The following is an 18,935-nucleotide window of genomic DNA, read 5'->3' on the forward strand; positions in this document are numbered from 1 at the left end:
ACATATCGAAACATTCTAGGTCATGGATACTTCGAAGCAAAAGAATATATAGGTGTGTGGAAACCATAAAAAAATGATAGCATGGATCTAAAATTTCGAGAAGTTTACGAAAGCAAACGCGGTTTGATGTTTTTTTTGCACATCGTTTCATACACTCTTTTGCTTCACATATTTTCACTTGTCCGTCCATACACACATTCACCCAAAAATTAAACTCAAAAGATAACTCATGAAAAGGTAAAAAATAATAATATTTATATTTTTCTATCAAATGTTAATTTTAGATATATCTTCGCTCTCTCTTTGATTCATAACGGTATTTCTGGAATTACCCACGCTGTCTCTTAAATTCAGTTTTTGGTAAACATAATGCATGTTCCTATCGCGAGTTACCTTATTTATCCGTGCCTCTAGCACGAACCTCTAGATTTTTCACTGACAGCAAAAACAAATCGATTGTTTTAGAGTAATGGTTCCATATTTCCAGCAACACTTACTACTTACTCGCTCACACTTGACGGGATAAACTACGGTAAGACTATGCTCTCAATATTTAGTTGTTTTGTGTATATGAATGGCGAGTTTTTGTAATAGTTGTAATATGATTGTGTTGTTGCATTTTAAATATATATAAAAATACTTTTAAATGTTTCCATTTCATTTGTGTGTACAATAAAAATAGATCACGTGTCTTACGATTTAAATAAATAATCTGAAGCATGATTCTTCAATGCCAAACCATGCATCATCCATCTTTGCAGATGGAATGGACCAAAAAAAAAAAACAAACAAAAAGAAACAAAATCATTCCAGCCTCAGCGAACAAAATGCGATAGGCTATACAATTGAAAGCGTTGGCTATTTCTAGGTGATCATATGTGTTTCTATAATACGTACTCCTTACGTAAATTTCTACTCTCTTTCTCTCGCATTCTCACTGTTACGTTCTTTGTTTCTCTATTCGATCTATCTATCTTCAGCCAAGGAGTTCCGCATTGATACAGTAAATGCATTTTAATGACCCTATCATACCAGCCGGCTGTGCATGGCGAAACATAAATGTTTGCATGTGCTTTGCAGCACAATTTTATCATTGGTTTCTACGTTACTTTCTAGCGATGCTGCTCTCACCTTGACACTGGCGCCTCGGTTTTCCCGACGGTGATGGAGAATGTTTTATGTTAGACGTATCCGCGACGGCTGTTTCTTCGCAATCAGGATTGCCGGATTTGCGAACTCGAGAACCGCTAGCATCCTGATGTTCATCGCTACCACCACGCAGACAGTTTAGCCGATACTAATTGACATTTGTTTTACGCGTGCCGCGCGGTTTGATTGTTTCTGAAATCTGCCACATCGCATCCTCGTCCAAATAGTGATCGAAGTTGTCAAAAAAGCCAATAATTCGTTCATTTTTCTTGAAGGGGTAGGAACTGCAAAACGAAATATGGAAGACATTATTAAAATCAAAATATCGTAAATATATTTAAATATAGACAAACCCTTTCCGGAACCGCTTCATGTTAACTACAATGTGATACTGCTGCCAACGCTTCGAGAAGTTTGTCGAGCCGTCCGGTAAAAGATCAGGATTGCCAATGTGGACAAAAGTTAGGTCTTGCAGCACGAGCCCACTAGCGGGAGAGTAAAGAGATTTGAGTTTAGATTGGTTGTTTGCTATCGTCATCTATAGAAGTTGTTCGTACATGTATGGTATGCAGGGAGGATTCGTCTCAGCAAGTGCTTGTCGGTATGCACGAAAGCTTGAACTGGAGTCGATCAGCGCGCAGTACTCCTTCAAGCCTTCTGTGATGGTTTTGTGCCACTCGAGCCTGTTTGGAAGAGAGAGAAGAATTGTGCCAAGGCATCGGTCATTTACCCTTGTGCTGTGTTTCTTTCTAGACATACCTTCGAATCGGAGCCGAATCGAGGGCTGAGAGCAGTGCTAGATAGGAGTTGTAGTTGTTTATCTTCCGTAAGTGCTTCATGATTTTGATAAATTTGATGACGTGCTTTTCCCTATCTTTGGCATCGTTTTGCGAAAGTATCTGCGTTCGGGCCCTAATTGAAAAGGAAGGTGAAAACCGTCAGGAGATTGACATTGATAACGTCTTTCGACGACATAAATGATTTCCTACCAGTAGGACATCTTGTTGAAATGTTCGGTGAAGCGCGTTAAGTTCGGCGAACGCTCCTCGCATTGCTCTTGCGCCCAGATCAGAACCTCCGGTATCTCTATTTTCTGGAATAGTTCCGCGTCGAGCAGTGTCATCTGCTCCGCAATCTCGGCTGATTTTAGATCAAGCAATGTCGGCGGACTTGATATGAGTGAGCGTGGCGAAATAGACTGCACATTTAATGAGGTTTTCTGCTTATACACGAGCGCTTTCTCTATGAGCTTCACGCGAAGCAATTTGGCCATGTTCAGGTGTCCGGCGCTCACCAGCTGGTAGTCAAAGTTCATTAAAATCACCAGCAAACGTTCACTTAGATCCGGTGTACTGCGGAAAGATAGATAACAGATAAATTTGAAGGATGCTCATCGCGGTACCTATCTTGTTGTAAGAATGGTTATACTTACGTCAGATCGTTTACAACTCGCACTAGCAATGAAAAACATTCTTTGGCGGCTTTCTGTTTGGCATCATTTATCTGACAGTGGTACACGGTGTAACGATGAGACAACTTTTGAATAAGTTCCAGCGGTGAGATAAATGTGCGAAATGTTGTGATAAACGCTTCGCCGTAAGCTGTAGAATTAAATGAAAGAAAAGTCAATAACCGACGCCCAATCAAACGTACCCTCACGATTGTAAATTGTTACAAAATTGATTGAATGAATTGATAATTTTGTTAAATGTAGCTGCAACCAAAGATAATAACGTAATAATCAAATGACAAGAACAAACAGACAGTATACGTTTCGATAATCTTATCGAAAACAAAATGTATATCTGCATTTAATTAAACCAATTCAAAAAGCTTGTACTATTCTACTGACTGATAAAACTTCCTCTTATACGAGAAAGTAACAAACACTCGAAAATATAAATAAAACAAACGTCCAAGAAACCTTTCCGGGCGGAAACAAAATGAAAAGTCATCCTATAAGAAAGACTCAAAAATATAACCCAAATGACCACACGATCCCTTCATTATTACATGAAGAGACACATAATGTACCAGAGAGAGGAGATATTTGTTAATACAAACAATAAAAAAACAAATCGATTACTAGCTACCACATTCCATTCACATATTCAATAGGTATATTGGTTGCATTTGAAAGATGAACCGCTTACCATCCTCTAAACATTCGTCTGTCAGTTGGTGTCGTTAATAATATTACAGGAATGAAGTAAATGTGCATACACATTAATAGGGTTTGTTTGCGAGACAACAGTGAGACCGAAACGGACAGAAATGATGGATGTGTGTTTTTGTGAAAGAGAAAGAGAAAAACAGATACATAAAATAGAAACAGAGAGAGAGAGAGAGAGAGACAGAGAAAGAACGAGATAGACACACACACAAAACAGGTGAATTGTTACAGTTACAGCTTTTCGTTTGAGTCCAACTATTAACTGACTGTACCACAATACGCGAACTGCCGACAATGAAATGAACCAATAGTGGAAATGGGTTTACAAACTCTTACCGTCGGAATTTTTCTGCACCCTGGTGGCGTGTATGATAAGCGCATCCGGATGACCACCTTTGACGTCGGGTCCGTCCTCATTCTCTTTCTTGAATACCAGGTGGCTGCTTACATCCAGCTCTTCCATTAGGTTAAGCGGCTGCTGTGGCTGCTGATGGTCCATTAGCGCCAGACCGTTCTGCAAGATGAATAATCCATGTAACAAATATGTGCGTAAACCATTCTTTTACCTTGCTCGGTTATAGTTCACATTATATTCGAGCTACACACAGATTTAAAAAATACATTTAGCAATCAAGTCTCTAGCTGAAGTCTATGGTATGTACTTAACGGGTTTTCAAACCAGCTTCGTTAGTATGCAGATATAAACCAGGGGCTATTTAAACAACTTGTAATTAAGTGTTGAGGGAATGGGTAAATCAACAGGATCACTAGCGATTGGAAGCTAAAACCTAATGTCTACGAAACTAAGATAAAATAACATTAACATAATATAAAACATACACTCGGCATGTTTCACGATTTTTTATCTATCTAAAGAACTAACAAAGCGTGCCTTCTAAGGGTATCAAACAATTCTTAAGTCAGTTTTAGAATGTTTTTTTTTGGATCTAAACTGCTATAAAAATTAATTCCGTCCAAAGGTTTTTCTGTGAAACTCAACTCTTTAACTTGTTCACAATTGGCTGCTCTTTAGGCAGCTTCAATATGATTCAATATCCAGGCATGTTGATGGTTAGAGTATTAAATAAACGATGCTGGACACATGCAAAATCTATCGAAGTAAAGTATTGCATAAAAAATAGTAGTCGTTAGAACAGATGCTTTTCGTCCATTTGACAAACAAATATTCACTTGAAAGAACTGATTGATTTTTAAAGATGCAAAGCTTGCCGGCGTATGTGGTCGTAAACATTAGGGGGTTAATTATTACGTAAACAAATACATATAAAGCGCACCTTGTTATTTCGCCTAAGTATCACCTCAACCTCGACCTCGTCCTTGTCACTGTTTTGGTCATCATGGTCACGGGCCGATGGATCCGATCCCGTCGATGCGTACGACTCGTAGATCGTGCCGCCGGAAGGAACAAGCGCCAGCTTGCCGCCGCTACTGCTACCGTGTCTATCGGAGCCCTTGTTATGCAGACTATCGTTTAGACCACTACCATACTCGAGTTTGCTACTTCTACCGCCGTTGTTATACTGGCTGTGGGCATGTTTGGTGCTGCCGTCACTGCTGATGACTAGAGTGCTGCCGCTGTTGTCACCGTCGCCACTGTTGGGGCTGTTAGTGGTATGCTTGAGATTCGGTTGGGAAGCGGTGTGGGAGAGATTAGCAGTCGGGGACACGTTAGCGATTAGTGCTGAGCTGGATCGGTAGTCCTTTAGTAGCAAGTAGTCTTCCTCATTATGGCCGCCTTGCTTGGAGGGACCAACACCGCCACAACCCCCACCTCCAGCACCGGGTGCTAGCTTGTTAGTGCTGGTGTTGCCTTCAATGCCGCGGTTGATATAACCAGGTTCCGATGCGTCAGAATGTTGACCGGGACCACTGACAGCTGCCACGGTAGTTGGACCAGCGTCACCGGTCCCAACCGACACGGCAGGTCCGTGCAAGGAGTGTCCACTGGCATCGGCTTCCCAACCGCCCTGTAGTACCTTGGGTGCTCTGACATCCAGCGTTTGATTGTAGACCGATGAGGTTGAACGGGAGGCATTGCCGCCTCCCGATTGCGAGGACGTTAGTGATGCCGTTGATGGTGAGGGTGATGTGTTGATCGTTGATCCCGCCGGTTGCGGGAACTGATGGGAATGATGGTGGTGGAGCTGTTGTTGGTCCTGGAATATCTTGGGGCTGGCGGGAGGCGTCGAGATGATGCTCGGTGTTTTACTGTTGATGCGTTGACGCTTCGGCGGCAAAGCTGGGGGCTTCATGACAACGTTTGGCGAACCAGGTGGTGACACCGATATTGATGCCATACGCGAAGGAGATAAGCTAAACAGTTCATGTGAAAAATAATTGAATTACCATTGTCATTCCTATTCGCTCTACTATATTTTTTCTTCCATTCGCGTCTTTCTTACCTCATTGTTTGACTGTGAGAAATGCTATGGTTGGTACTGCTAGTGCTTGTAGTAGCCTGCTCGGAGTGTTCCAGATTGTATGTGTGCACCGAGTGGCGCATAAACTCCGAGTTGTTCTGTGTCGCGCTGCCGAATATCTCCATATACGCCATAACTGTAAAATGCGGCGAAGCACAACCATTTAACATTAGTGTGTTACATATTCACCCCCAGTTCATTTAATTCGCTTCTGCTAAAACTAAGTATGTTTCACAGTTTCCAACATTTTTGATTCCACATTACGAAGCCAAAACCGAATAACGTGTTTGCAAACCATAAGAGCTTAGGAAACGAGACTATAGAGACTATTCACTACAGGGAAAAGGGTGCAAACGCGCTACAAACAAACAGCACTTCAACGCAAGATAGTAAGTTTCGTTTGTTTTTGAAAGTATGTTTCACTGTATGTTCGCTTCTGAAATAGTTTTTTTTTGTATCTAGTGATTTCGAGTAAAATTTTGCTTGGTATTCCATGGAAGTAACTGGTGTGTGCGTGTGTGTTTTGTATATTTGGTAGGTTGACATAAAGAAAAAGTAAAACATGTTTGAATAAGATACGCGCTTTCTATCAATAGTATTCCTATCGTGGAGACGTGTGTGGCTGCTGGGGGAGACTAACAGTTGGATCCAATCAGTGTTGTCTATTGCTACAAGCTATAGAACATATTTTATAGATAGCACAAGAGACAGAAAAGTAGATAGAAAGATAGATAGATAGATAGATAGATAGAGTATATAGGAGCGAGATACAGATACAGAGAAAAGTGACGGACAAGAAGCACGAGACAGTGGCCGAAGGGGGGCCTTAAAGGTAAACGAGAAAACTTCAAGGTGGATGCAATTGATATGGTACAGGAAGGATGATGTCCACAACTTACCTGAATAGGCAACACTTTGAAACACTAAAGTGCGCGCGTCGCAACATAAAATCAGATTAGAATGTTTTGACCAAAGAATATTGCTTCATTTAGAATCTTATTTATAATTGAAATGGTGGACAGACAGTGAGAAAGGGATATTGTTGTTTGAATCACACACCACGCCAAGGTACGTCCCTTTAGCCATCGGATAGAGACAGCTCGAAATGTTAAATACCCAACACACACACACACCCACACACACAGACGCGCGGACATATGCAAAAAATGCTCCACATACATCTGCTAATGATATGTTTTTGGTTATTATTTTAGTTACCCGAAAACAAATTTCGAAATTCCATTTTCAGACTATTTTGATTGACCATTTGATTTACAAAATTTGTTTAATACGCCAATAAGAAGAAGAGGAACGATTCGCTCCTTTTTTACTTGCAGATGAGTGGACCAAACACAAGCGCGGTGTTCAAAGGAGGATGCACTGGAGCCAAGGGGAGCTTGGTGGGCGTGGAAGGGGAATGCGCAAAAACCGGGATCCATCCCGTTGAGCATACTTACTATGCTTTTTCTTCATCGGCAGCGGTGGCGGTTCCTCCGGAAAGGGGTTGATGATGTGCCGGGGCTCGAAGAGACTGATATGCTTACTGGGCAGGTTGTTCATCATATGCTGCCGGCTTTGCGACAGGTAGGTAGGCGAGCTGTGTATCGGGAAGTGCGAGAAGACGTCCTGCGAGCTGTGGAACGAGGAGAGAAAATCGGGATGCAAGGTTAGTTCGTTTTTTTTTTTGCAGTGTTGGAAGAGGCTAATCAATCCATTTTGGGGCCTCAAAAGATTTTTAACAATTTTACCGCTTGTTTTTCAAAATACGATCCTTCATGTTTCTGAATATGAATATTTTTCCTAACTGTGGGAAATATTTTATAACGACTTCTAATTGATCTAAACGGAAAATCTCACGAGAAGAAACCAAATTAATTCAATTATATTAATGATGTGATTTTCTATTAATTCTATAAATTCAACAACAGTTTCATGTCTACCACAATTCACATTTACTTTTCCACTATTTCCATGATGCTGTAAATCTGACTTTAAAAATCATCACATTCACTTAAGCAATCTAAACAATTTAAAAAATATACCTTTCTATCCGAACTAAAAACTGAAAAGCATTTCGTAACGTAAAAATCCTTACACGAGACGGCGTAGAAGTTTCATAATGGAATGGCACTTTTAATGCTTTTTTTCTTCAAATAAATTGCCTAAAAAATCAAATCGTTTCGATTGTTGATTGAGGAGCTTTTATATGACCATTGTTCATGGTCACACCTTAAGTGTACGGGAAACGCATTAATTTGCCGGCAGATACAATAGACATGAGAAAATCAGACCGAAAAACTAATCGGTCACGGCGTTAAAGGTTAACATGAACATGAACATGATAAAGCAATGTTTAAGTATATAAAAAATCTAATTACAAAACACTCGTAAGAACATAAATGACAAAAGGAAAAGTATGAATTGTATGAGATAAATATCGTCAGTGGTTTCTTTTCTCATACCGTGGACCCTTCAACCCGTCTCTGAGTGTTTTTTTTCTTCTTAGGCTCACCTTCTTTCTGCGTCTAGTTCGTCCACGTTATCATACTGCGATGGGTGACGTTCCTTTTTAATACTGTGCGATCGTGTTTTGACTGGCAGGGCGGGTGGACGTTCCAGCGAGCCGGATGTGCGCGGAAACACATCGTCGGAGCCGGCCAGTGCCGCTTCGTCAATGCTGCCACTGGGACCGTGGTGAATCTGCAACTGCTTCGCGAGGCTGCCACTGCTGGTGCTTGACATCGACGTCACCGTCGCTGCCGAGGCGATGGACGCACTCTCGTCCGTTGCCTGCGTTATGATCGTGTCAATTTTCTGATGGAAATGCTTCTGCTGCTGCTGCTGCTCGGTTGTCTTGCTCGTCACCTTGACTTCGTTCAGGCTGTCGATGAACGACTCCGACTTGTGCACGTACGACGAAGACGAGGACGACGACTGGCTGCTAGCGCTTATTTGGTGATGGTGATGGTGTTGTTGGTGTTGATGGTGGTACTGCTGTTGTTGCAGCAGCTGCGGATCGCGCTGGCTGACGCGCTGCGAGTACATCGACTCGAAGCCGGACTCGTTGGAGTTGCGAATGAGAGAATTGCTGCCACCGTTTCCACCGCCAATGCCTACCACCGTTGCGGTGGCGGATGTCATCGTGCTGATGGCTACCGAATCGCTTTCCCAAGCCGCCCCTCCACCAGGCACCAGCATCCCGAGGCCCGCGGCCATACTGGCGTCATTGACGGCGCGCAGTTCGTCCTCCTCGCGTGAATGATTGAGCGCAGAGTCCAGCGAGCCAGCGCTGGCACTGAGCAGACTAGAGTTATCCTCGGGAGAGCGCGAGCGCAACGACATTCGATCGAGCCCGATGCTTCCACTTCCACCACCACCAGCTCCTCCACCACCACTCACACCACCAGCACCACCACCTCCCAAGGTGCTACCCTGGTGCAGGTGGAAGGTCGAATCGGCGGAATGGCAGCAGTCGGAGGACGAAGCCATCGTCATCGTGGCCGCAGCTGTCGACGTGGTGGTATCGTGGAATGAGTGGTTCTTCGCGTGGTGCCCCTTGCGCTTCGGTGGCAGCGGTGGGGGCGGCTCGTTCGAACGATTCGGGAGCGGCGGTTTCGGCGGCGGTGGCGGGCTCGAGTCGCGCAGGATGCTCTCGGTGCTGTGCGACGCGCGCACCGTCTTCAGCGACGTCTGCTCGAGGATGTCGCGCTCGCGCGGTGTCAGATGAATGTCCGGTAGGGACGTGCGCTGACTGATCGCGTCGACTGGCGGGCGCTGGAGCGTGTTGGAGCTCGTGCCATTACCACCCGCGCCCACCCCACCGCCTCCGCAGCTCGCCTGCAGCGGTTTGTCGGAGATTTTTTCGTTCGCCAAATTTACTAGATTATTAATCGCGTTCTCGACCAACTCGACCACCTCCTTTACGTTTTCCTTGCTGAGCGACGGGCAGTCGTCACCCTCCTTGGTCAGCAGTACCTCGTCGCACAGCTTCAGCAGATTGCCGAGCGACACGTACACATGATTGGTTGCGTTGATAAATGCCGTACTGTGTTCGTTGAGCGTGTACGATTGAAGCGCTGGAAACGAGCAAACAGAGTCAAGCATTAGTAAGCAGTGCGTAATAAACACCCGCACCGTGTGGACCTTAATACCTACCGGTGTGCACATTGGCGATCGATTCCAGCACGACCGTGCCGTTTCCGGGCAGCATCTCCAGCTTGTTCTTCAGTATGACATCCTTGAAATGCGTCAGCGCATTCTTCACCTGGCGCACGTGATAGTTGAGATCCTGTACCGGTTTGGTCGGCTCGTCGCTGGTGCTCTTCCGGCCACCATAGCTAGCGCAACTTCCGGCTCCACCGGCGCCGCCACCGCTGCCGCTGCCTCGTGGACTGTTCGGTGAGTGAGATCTGCGGAATTTAGCCGATTTGCGATATGCGATCGAAAAAAGCATATTAGAAACAACAATCACTTCGCGCATCAGCAATGGCGTTCCGTTAGTGTCGGGGGTTTTTTTTTTCTTTTTGCTCTGTCGTGTTAATAAAAACACATCACGACCGAATGTACCGTCCCGTCTGTGCCTTTCTTTTCACGAACTGTTGCGAACAGTTGTACATCACTTGTTTCCACCAGGGCCCGAGAGTACACGACGCCTGCTACTGCCGTGTATGTCTATCTTATCGTAGATAAGCAAACAATTCACCTGCCTGATACTCGGTTCGCGTTTTGGTTCGGTGTCCACCGAGGTCGTGGTGTTCGACCAAACGGTCAACAATGACGGGCAGTAATTAGACAGATTCGCATGATTCGCTGCCCCGCCAAGGGTTGTGCGCAGTCTATCAAGGTTGTTTACGTTTGCTGGTAGATACTTACAGTGACAAGAGTGACTACCCTAGCAGTTTATTCTGACATTCTCCGGTTTTTAGGTGAGCCACTAGATCCTACGGATGAATCCGGTGCTTACCTTGTCATCGTGTTGGTCGGTGTGCGTATCTGTGATATCTTCTCCAGAAAGTCGTCCTTGAAGGAACGGGCCCGGCGGGCCAGCTTATTGCCGCGGATGCTTCCCTTGTGCCCGGAAGAGCCCGGGGCACCCGGAGTCGTAGCGATGGTACTACCGTCACCCGCACTCGTCTCGTTGCCACCGCCGGCTGCAGTCGGTGTACCACCGGTGCCGATCCCCGCCGTCGATGACGAGTTCGAGCTCGTGCCACCGTTGCTTCCGCTTGCACTCGAATTGCGCCCACTCGAGATCGGGGTGGACGTTACACCCGGCACGGTCGTTGATTGATGGAAACTACCGCAATCGTAGCCTGCAAAGCAATGAAGGTACAGGTAAACAGTATTAATCTTCGGTACCTGAAGTTTGCGCGAAGTGATCTGAAACAACTCTTATACTGTTCCCTTAAAAACGAAGGATGTGATTATTAAAAACTGGGAGTTAGAAATGTGAAACAGAAATATTTTATTGGTACAATAAGACCACCTTCTGTGTGACCACGATCTCCTCGTTCGTAACACGTTACTTAAAAAGTGTTCAAAGGATTTTATTAAATCAGCCTTAACAACCCACACCATCACTTTTCTCATTGAGAATAGTAGCTATCTGCTAGAAGAAAGAAAGATGGATGCATTTCAACATATGTACTCGCATTTTAGCAACATGAATATCATATGGGAGCCAAATGCGGAATGTGGGTTTCATTCCAAAAAAAATCACTCGTTCTCAGCATTGTGTTTTTAAAGATGAGATGTGGTATACCAACAGAGCACCAAGATGAGGCTGCACAACAGCTTTGTAGTTGAGCAACCAGAAACACACAAACACACTGTGTTGTTCCGGAACAGGATGTCCGATCTGTGTACCTTCCGGTTTCAATATTTTTCCATAGGAAAAGCACGCCTCAGCACGGATTGCTCACATCAAAGTAAATCCGCAATCTGCACAAACAATTAGTTGCGATCCGTAGGTTGTGCATGGTATGTTGTGTGCTTCACTGGCCAGCCCAGATGTTGCAAAGAACACACACTGGCCGAATATGTTTGCAGAATCGATAGAAACGCAATTTTTTTGTCGATGTTAGTCCACCGGTGTTTTTGCTGCCAGAGCGCTACAGCGTAAACACACATGTGGGTGTAGCCCGGATGTGTGTACGCGAAGGGCTATAGTGTGCTTCAGGTGTTTTGGGAAGCCCTAAAACCGGGACGGCAGACAGACACAACACCCGGGCCCGGGCTTCGCACACACGTGGAAACGCAGCATCGAGAGATGGAGCTTCAAAGACCGTCCGGGGTTTTTTTTTTCGGGTATCTGTCGGCTCTCCGGCCCCGTTTATATCCCGCGGATGGTTTGGGAGCAAGAACCGCCGCGGATCCGTACTGTGTGTGGCGCGCAAGTCATGCGGTGAGTGTGTTTGAGTTTGCTCGCGCTCGCGCGCGCACCCTTCCACTCCACTCGCGCTCCCTCCACGCCCCAGCAACAACGGTGACGCGATCGACGATTATATGTCCAAACATGGATAAAACGACACTGCTGATGCTGGCGTAACTATTGGGCTGTTGGAGCGCGTAGCCGTCTCCGGTTTTTTGGGATGTGTGTATACAAAAATAGCTCAGCTCCCAGCATCGTCGTCGGAGCTGGAGAAGCGTTGATTTTGCGTCGCGCGCCACACCGAGGGAGATTGGATCCGTTCCCAAGTGGGATAAATGAAATAACAAAAAAGGGAAAAAGATATACCCGACGATCAGTGTTAGAAATATCCCTATCAGCAAAACACACGGTATGAAAGGTGCACTGTGCAAAAGCGCGATACAAAACTATCGAAACTAGCAGATCACACGACCACTTCCAAAGGTGGTCCCTTTGCGCGATCGAATTGTTTACGGGAAGGTTTTGATCGTTTCGCTGCTGATCGTTGGAATGAGTTGTACAAATTAAGGAAAAACAAGCACAAACACACACACACACACACAGAGTACGACAGGCGGGTGCCGTGGAAGTCTGTTGAACCTTTGTTCGGCCGCACAAAACCCAAACGATCACACTACCATCACGCGCGAGTTTATTGCAGTACGACGCGACGGGGCCTTACCGCGAGATTGGCGACAAAATGCGCGACAACCTTAACCCACCTTTTGCAACGCCCCGCGGGCGTGTGTCTTTGTGCGCTGTACGTTTGGCTGTTTGGGACCGCGATCGACGTCGTCCGATCTACGGCTCTCCGCGACACTGACTGCTGCTGGCTGCCACACGGCTGACTAATGTACCACGAATGGTTACGAATCCGAAACGCCCCAGAGCCCGCACCTAGCGGTCAGCGTCATCCGTACCGCGTACTCCGGGACTGCATCTAGCGAACATGTGTGGTGACTCTCACACATGCTGCACAAGTCGATCTCCCTCCCTTCGCGGGTCGGATATCGCGCTCCGGCGGCGCTCTCTTTTTCGGCGGCGGCGTCGGCGGCGGCGCCCGTGGAAGTGCACACAAACACACATCTCACCGAAAAACGGCGGCGGCGCCGTGTTCGGAAGCCGTGAAAATTGATATTCCGTACCGAGCCGGTCGCCACGGGTTTTTAATAAGTTCATAACAAACCAAAACACCCCCTTCGAGCGCGAAACAACGCACAAGTCCATATTTGTTCTCGTGCGATAAACGATAAACTGGCCGGCAAAAGTGCCAAAAAACGATTAAACGACTCCGGCAAACCCAGTGCACCGGTAAGTTTATCAAAATTGTTGTGGGAAAAGTAAAAATAACAAGGACTTATTTCGATTTCAGCTCGCGACACACGAGGGAATGGAAAAAAAGAGAGAAACAACGCAAGAAACAGAAACACATCACACCACACGAGATAAATCCACGCTCCCCCTTTTTTCGCGTCAACCGTAAAGATCGTTTCTTCACGCGGCTTTGCAAAAAACACATGGTGTCCTTTTGTTTTATTATGTCTTAATTTAAGAGAACAAACTTACGCATGTCTTAAGCATAGACATCACATTTGCATCACAGGAAGAATCTCAACGAATATTTCTATCTGTGAGTGGATGCAGTTCTTTGTGGCTGGTTTGCAACGCACGTCGTGTTTAGTTGTAGGGGAAAGTAAGGCTAGATGCCCCCGGTGGGGTAATATGCATTGAATATGTTCCTTCGCGTGTCTAACACATCCTTATGTAGATTTCACGGCTCTAAATGTAGATACAACAGGGAAAATAGGAAAAAGCAAATAACACTAGAAATCTTGTAAGATTTCCCTACAATAGTTTAAGCGATAACAAGTGTTAAAAACAAAAATCTCTTATCAAGCAAATATTCATGAAGTACTTTAACAAACAAGTTCTATCAAGTACAGCAAGATACTTAATGTATACTGAACAGAATTGGATTCACAATTCATCACTCATTCTGGTTGTGGAGACAAAAAAGAAAACTCCCTCATCAAAGGACAATATGCACCGTGGGGCAGGATACACTGATGTAAATGTTAAAAAAAACACTCAAAATTTCCTGTTAGAACTACATTTAACTAGATAAAGTAACTAAATTTTGTAATTGTATATTCTTAAAACAATATTAAGTCACGACAAAAACCACTAATTAAATAATTTTTCACGGTTAACCACAATTTTAAATTAAACGTGATAGAAAAAGTACTGAAATTCTTCGTTTATACTACAATCTGAGGGGGGTTAATATCGGTTTTGGTTAGTAGAGGAAACGGTGGAATATCGATCTGTAATATTTTGATTATTTTTCTTGAACAGTTTGCAAGAAATAAAAGTATTCCGATTACTGGTGCATATTGCCTCACATTCCTTACCCATTTTTGTAACTGAAAGCGAGGTTTGAAATGATTCATCGTTTGAACAGAACTAATATGACAACCTAGAAGCAATGAAAGGAGAAAGGACTGAAAGTGGACTAATATTCTCAAATAAAAACATTAAAAAAATACCAAGCTTTTAGCGAATCCGTTCAGTAGTAACGTTTTTTTGTGTTTTAACGGTATCATCTAACATCTAAGATCTTTTTATCGTCGTAAGAAAACGTAAATTCAACCTGAAGTTTGCTTCCGTGTTCCAGCACCATTACAAACGCTTGTTTATGTTATTAGTGGCTCATCCCCGCGCATCATCATAAAAAGTTAAGAAACATATCACCGATCGGTTGCTGTTAATTGAAAGAGCTGACCACAATAACCCCACATATGACACACGCCATTCTTGGGAAAGGGCATGCACTCGCTGATAGCATATACATAGCCGGGTAGACGCTGCTTGCACCTACTGATAAGAAGGCTCAATCATCCAATCCAACCCAATCCGCCGTTTGCATATTATAAACAAAACTTCTCGCACTCGCGGCCTTAGCGGTGGAGGGAGGAAGGGAGGGGGATGTCAAGTGGAGGGAGAACATCGCGTCGCACGCTTACGGACCCCTGTGTGCGACCTGCGAGAGCCTACCACTATAGCTTGCGCTAGAGAGTGAGTGCAGGGTTCCACACGTTTAATTAATTAGTTAATTAATTTCTGACGATGTGCTATAAGGCGGCTTTTGCGGTGGCGGCGCCAGGCTGAAGATGGCAAGAAGATGGGTAACAAAACAAAAACGGGCAGAATAAGAAAGCCACTAATCAGCGGAGCGGTCGAACCGCGGCGCGCGTCCGGTTCGATCCGGTCGATGGAGCTGGGAAGCTGGCGGCTTCATGCTATTATCATGTATGGAGGAGCGATACTCATCCCGCGGAACGGATGTCTTATGTAAAGCGAGCCAGTTAACACGCGGGCCCTCCCCCCCACCCTGCTCCCACGGAACGAGATTTTATGGGCAATTTATACTTTTATACCCCTTCCCCAAAAACGTCGATGGGGTAATGAATGTTTGCCGATTTCAGTTTTCAGTTCTCTATATCTTGCTGCTCTCGCCTTATTCGTCACACGTCATGCTTTCCCGGGCGTTTACACAAGTTATCGCGGCGAAGCGGGATGAAGGTATACATTTTGGATAGACAATATCGGTAGAAAATCGGCCTAAGAATGCCGAAGAATTGGAGAAACTGAACCCTACTCCCACCTGCAGGGGTGGCTGGGGTAATATGCATCCTTCAGGCAAAATACAGCTGTTTAACTAACATACGGTCATCCTGTGAGTTTGAAAGCTCTGCATCAAGAGAAATGAACAAAACAAAACAAAAACGAAATAAAGATTAAACAAAAACATCACCGGATCGGATAAGTTCTGATGTCATTTTGTTGACCATTCGGCTAAGGAATGAAATGTTTAATACTCTTAATATGAATCGTCACCGGGGAAAATGCATTCCTTTGTAAACAAACTGATTAATTATTTTAGATACTTAGATATTTTAGATTTTTTGTGGTGATTTTTAGCTCTTTATTTCGATGCGTCTTGCGATTTATGCAAAAGAAAAATTCATGTGTTTTTTGTGCAAAAGTTTTAGTTTCTAGATTGAACAAAATTATTTGTCAAAATCAACAACCACTAGTAAATTTATTTGAAAACTTCTCAGTACTCCTTAAGTGGTACATATTGCCCCGGGAACCCCTATCAACTGCCTCTAATCGTCTCTTCTTTCTCTCGGGAGAGATTTTGTTTGTGTATCCCCCAAACCAGCGATGTCAAACATGCGGCCAGCAAGAACGTTGGATGCGGCCCGCGACCCCTTTGATACAATACGTGCTAAGTTTTGATTCCTTGAGTAGCCCTTTAAAGTCGGTTGACAGGTGTTCGTGATACCGGGAGAGGGTGTGTCAGATTCGAAATTCGAACCTACGAATTCTGGAACGGTGAAGATCTTGTGCTCGTAGCTGTGCCACCAATTTCCCCTATCTATGAGCCACTAATTTAGCTACCCGTTAATCGGACAGGTCCATAACTGAAGACAGTCGATAGTCCAGATCAAAAGAAGCCCGCGTATTGAAGGGCCTTACTGGAGGAATACGAAAGCAATGAGCTCGCGATTATATCGTACGATAAGGGTCGCAGATATGAACGACGACATGACACCTGACATAGGAGGTTGTGACCAGTGACCGCTGGGAAGGCTGAATTGATAGAGACGCAACACCACTCCGCTGTCTGTCCACTTACTTGTCTGCTTGGAGAGCGTGGCGGCATCATTATCGCCATCGTCCACCGACCGATCCTCGAACGAGTCCGAGCGTCGTTTGTACTGGAATCGCTCACTCCCCACCAGGGAGTCCCGATTCCCGGCGCTTCCCAGCACTTCCGGCGAGCCCTGGCGCTGCTGGGTGAACGCGACGTTGTACGTGCAGTTTGTACCCCCGAAGAGCTTCGAACGTGGTGGAGTCACCCCGCTTCCCGAACGTCGCGGCGTGAACCGGGGCGAACCGAGAAACTCCATCACGTTAGCGGCCAGCGTTTTGCGCTTCCGTTCGTGCTCCTCGGCGACCTCCGACCCCCGTCGTTCTGGCTGCTTCTTGGAGCGCCCATCGCGCCCTCCTTCCTTGTCCGCCAGACACGGATCGGGATCGATGCTGTTGGCACTTTTGAGGATCACCCCGTCGTAGCTGGCAGCGTCGAGCGTACGGATCTGCCGCTGGTTCCGCCGATTTGTCTGCTCGAACACGGCACAGTCGTACAGGAAGGAGTCATCGAACCCCGGCATTCTGCCTCGGGATTGCTTCTTTCACTGAAAACTATTCTGCCACTCTCACACAAACACGTCCATGGTACGATTACGGCACATTCACATTCGAGCCCAATTCCACGCGAAACTTCTATCCTTTGCTGTGAGTCCAAACTAAAATCTAGAAAACGGAGGCGAAAGCAAACCATTGCAGGTCATCCTTACGACACTAGAACGAATGGTTGGCAATACGTGGGAACAGGGTGTTCTATCCTGAATGTGTCTCTATATTTTACTTCAAGAGCTCCTCCGCATGCACTCTGGAAACTCTGGAAAACTCCAACGACACCAGGGGCATCAAAGAAGCCTCTCAGTCGTAAATCCCTTTTAAAATGTAAGGAATTTGTAGGAACGTCACGATCAATCCTAGTCAGGCAGGTCATTCTAGTGGAGAGTATTCGCTGGTACAAAGCCAAAGTTTAGTTCAAAAAGAAAGGAGTTTACGCCATGCAGAATTCATGACTGGTTAGTTTTGCCTCGCTATCATGAATAGTTTGCAGTCAATAGCTATGTCTTGCATCGCAATATTCTGGGAGACCGCAACTAAAAGGGCTTACACTAGTGTCGGTGGGTAGCAAGTATGCCTCTTGGAGGTCTAACATCCCCAACAAACCACTCTTTATGTGGTAGAGAACCCTGGTTTTTGTTGGCCCAGAATATCTTGGAACCAGCAGCCATTTATGTGTGGTTGTGAGAGAGAAATAGATAATCTGGTGACGGCTTGCAGGTCAGATATGCAAGAAAAGACGGTGAGCCTCTGATCCTTAAGGTCGTAACCTATAGTTTCCACCGTAGATTAAGTGAGTCGAGATTTTAAACCAGCTTACATTCAAAATGAGAAAGCATCCAACAAAGTAATAGTGAAATTTGAGATTGATGTGTTATGATCTAGTGACTCATTTCAATAAGAATCAGAATGTATATGCCTCTCCTCTTTTTGGCTTTTTTTTGTGCACACGGAATAACATTTTTCTCTTATGAGCATAAGATCACTCCACTAGAACGCTTTCCGCAACGTCTATTTCGTTCCTGTGGCTATTCGTTTTAGTCGCGCTAAGCTTTTATTGAAATGAATATCTGTAGAGGTTGAACAACTTTGCCGGCTGGTCTACGGCCTACGCAGCTTCGACTTTGTGGCCATCTTCTTGTTTGACCTTCTGGCACATGGAGCAATGGACGCGCTTCGTTTCTTGGCGTTTGCGGGCGATTCTAAGCGAAACGAAAGCGTTTAGGAGAAACGAAAAGAAAATAGACTAAAGCGGAAAGAGTGCTGGAGTTGGGATTCTTCGTAATTTTTAACTGCTTTCCGCGCATGGGAGGGCTGGTAAATGTGCCCAGTCGTAGCCAGAAAACAGTTAACGTGATTCAATAATCCATATCGCCTCAGTTTTGCTGTTTTGTTCGTTGCTCTCTGGGCGAATAACGAATGCGATTGCTTCGAGGGTGATTTCTTACGCTCGTCTAAGCTTCTGAAGAATCCTGGCTTCAAAATAGAGCAACCG

At 45.2% G+C, this 18,935-nt stretch overlaps 1 protein-coding gene across 1 annotated transcript; it reads right to left on the minus strand.

Annotated features, from left to right (window-relative positions):
* Nucleotides 1-784: 784 nt before the first annotated feature.
* On the minus strand, nucleotides 785-17,412 carry LOC131291025 (guanine nucleotide-releasing factor 2). Its single transcript, XM_058320217.1, has 16 exons — nucleotides 16,875-17,412; nucleotides 10,727-11,075; nucleotides 9,919-10,172; nucleotides 8,276-9,839; nucleotides 7,221-7,396; nucleotides 6,663-6,686; nucleotides 5,746-5,899; nucleotides 4,618-5,656; nucleotides 3,659-3,836; nucleotides 3,303-3,320; nucleotides 2,582-2,750; nucleotides 2,139-2,501; nucleotides 1,909-2,061; nucleotides 1,707-1,832; nucleotides 1,503-1,634; nucleotides 785-1,433 (listed from the first exon to the last, which is right to left on the minus strand). Exons 1-16 carry the CDS (start codon nucleotides 17,410-17,412, stop codon nucleotides 1,298-1,300), a joined length of 5,373 nt encoding a protein of 1,790 aa, XP_058176200.1. The 3' UTR covers nucleotides 785-1,297.
* Nucleotides 17,413-18,935: the final 1,523 nt, after the last annotated feature.

Source organism: Anopheles ziemanni, chromosome X (assembly GCF_943734765.1).
Source record: "Anopheles ziemanni chromosome X, idAnoZiCoDA_A2_x.2, whole genome shotgun sequence".
In the NCBI taxonomy this organism is placed as follows: domain Eukaryota; kingdom Metazoa; phylum Arthropoda; class Insecta; order Diptera; family Culicidae; genus Anopheles; species Anopheles ziemanni.

Coding starts and splice junctions, on each gene's coding strand:
- LOC131291025 (XM_058320217.1), bottom strand. CDS start 17,412: ATGCCGGGGTTCGATGACTCCTTCCTGTACGACTGTGCCGTGTTCGAG. Junction 7,397..8,275: donor GAACTAGACGCAGAAAGAAG/GTGAGCCTAAGA, acceptor CTCGTTCCACAG/CTCGCAGGACGTCTTCTCGC. Junction 1,434..1,502: donor ATGAAGCGGTTCCGGAAAGG/GTTTGTCTATAT, acceptor TTCGTTTTGCAG/TTCCTACCCCTTCAAGAAAA.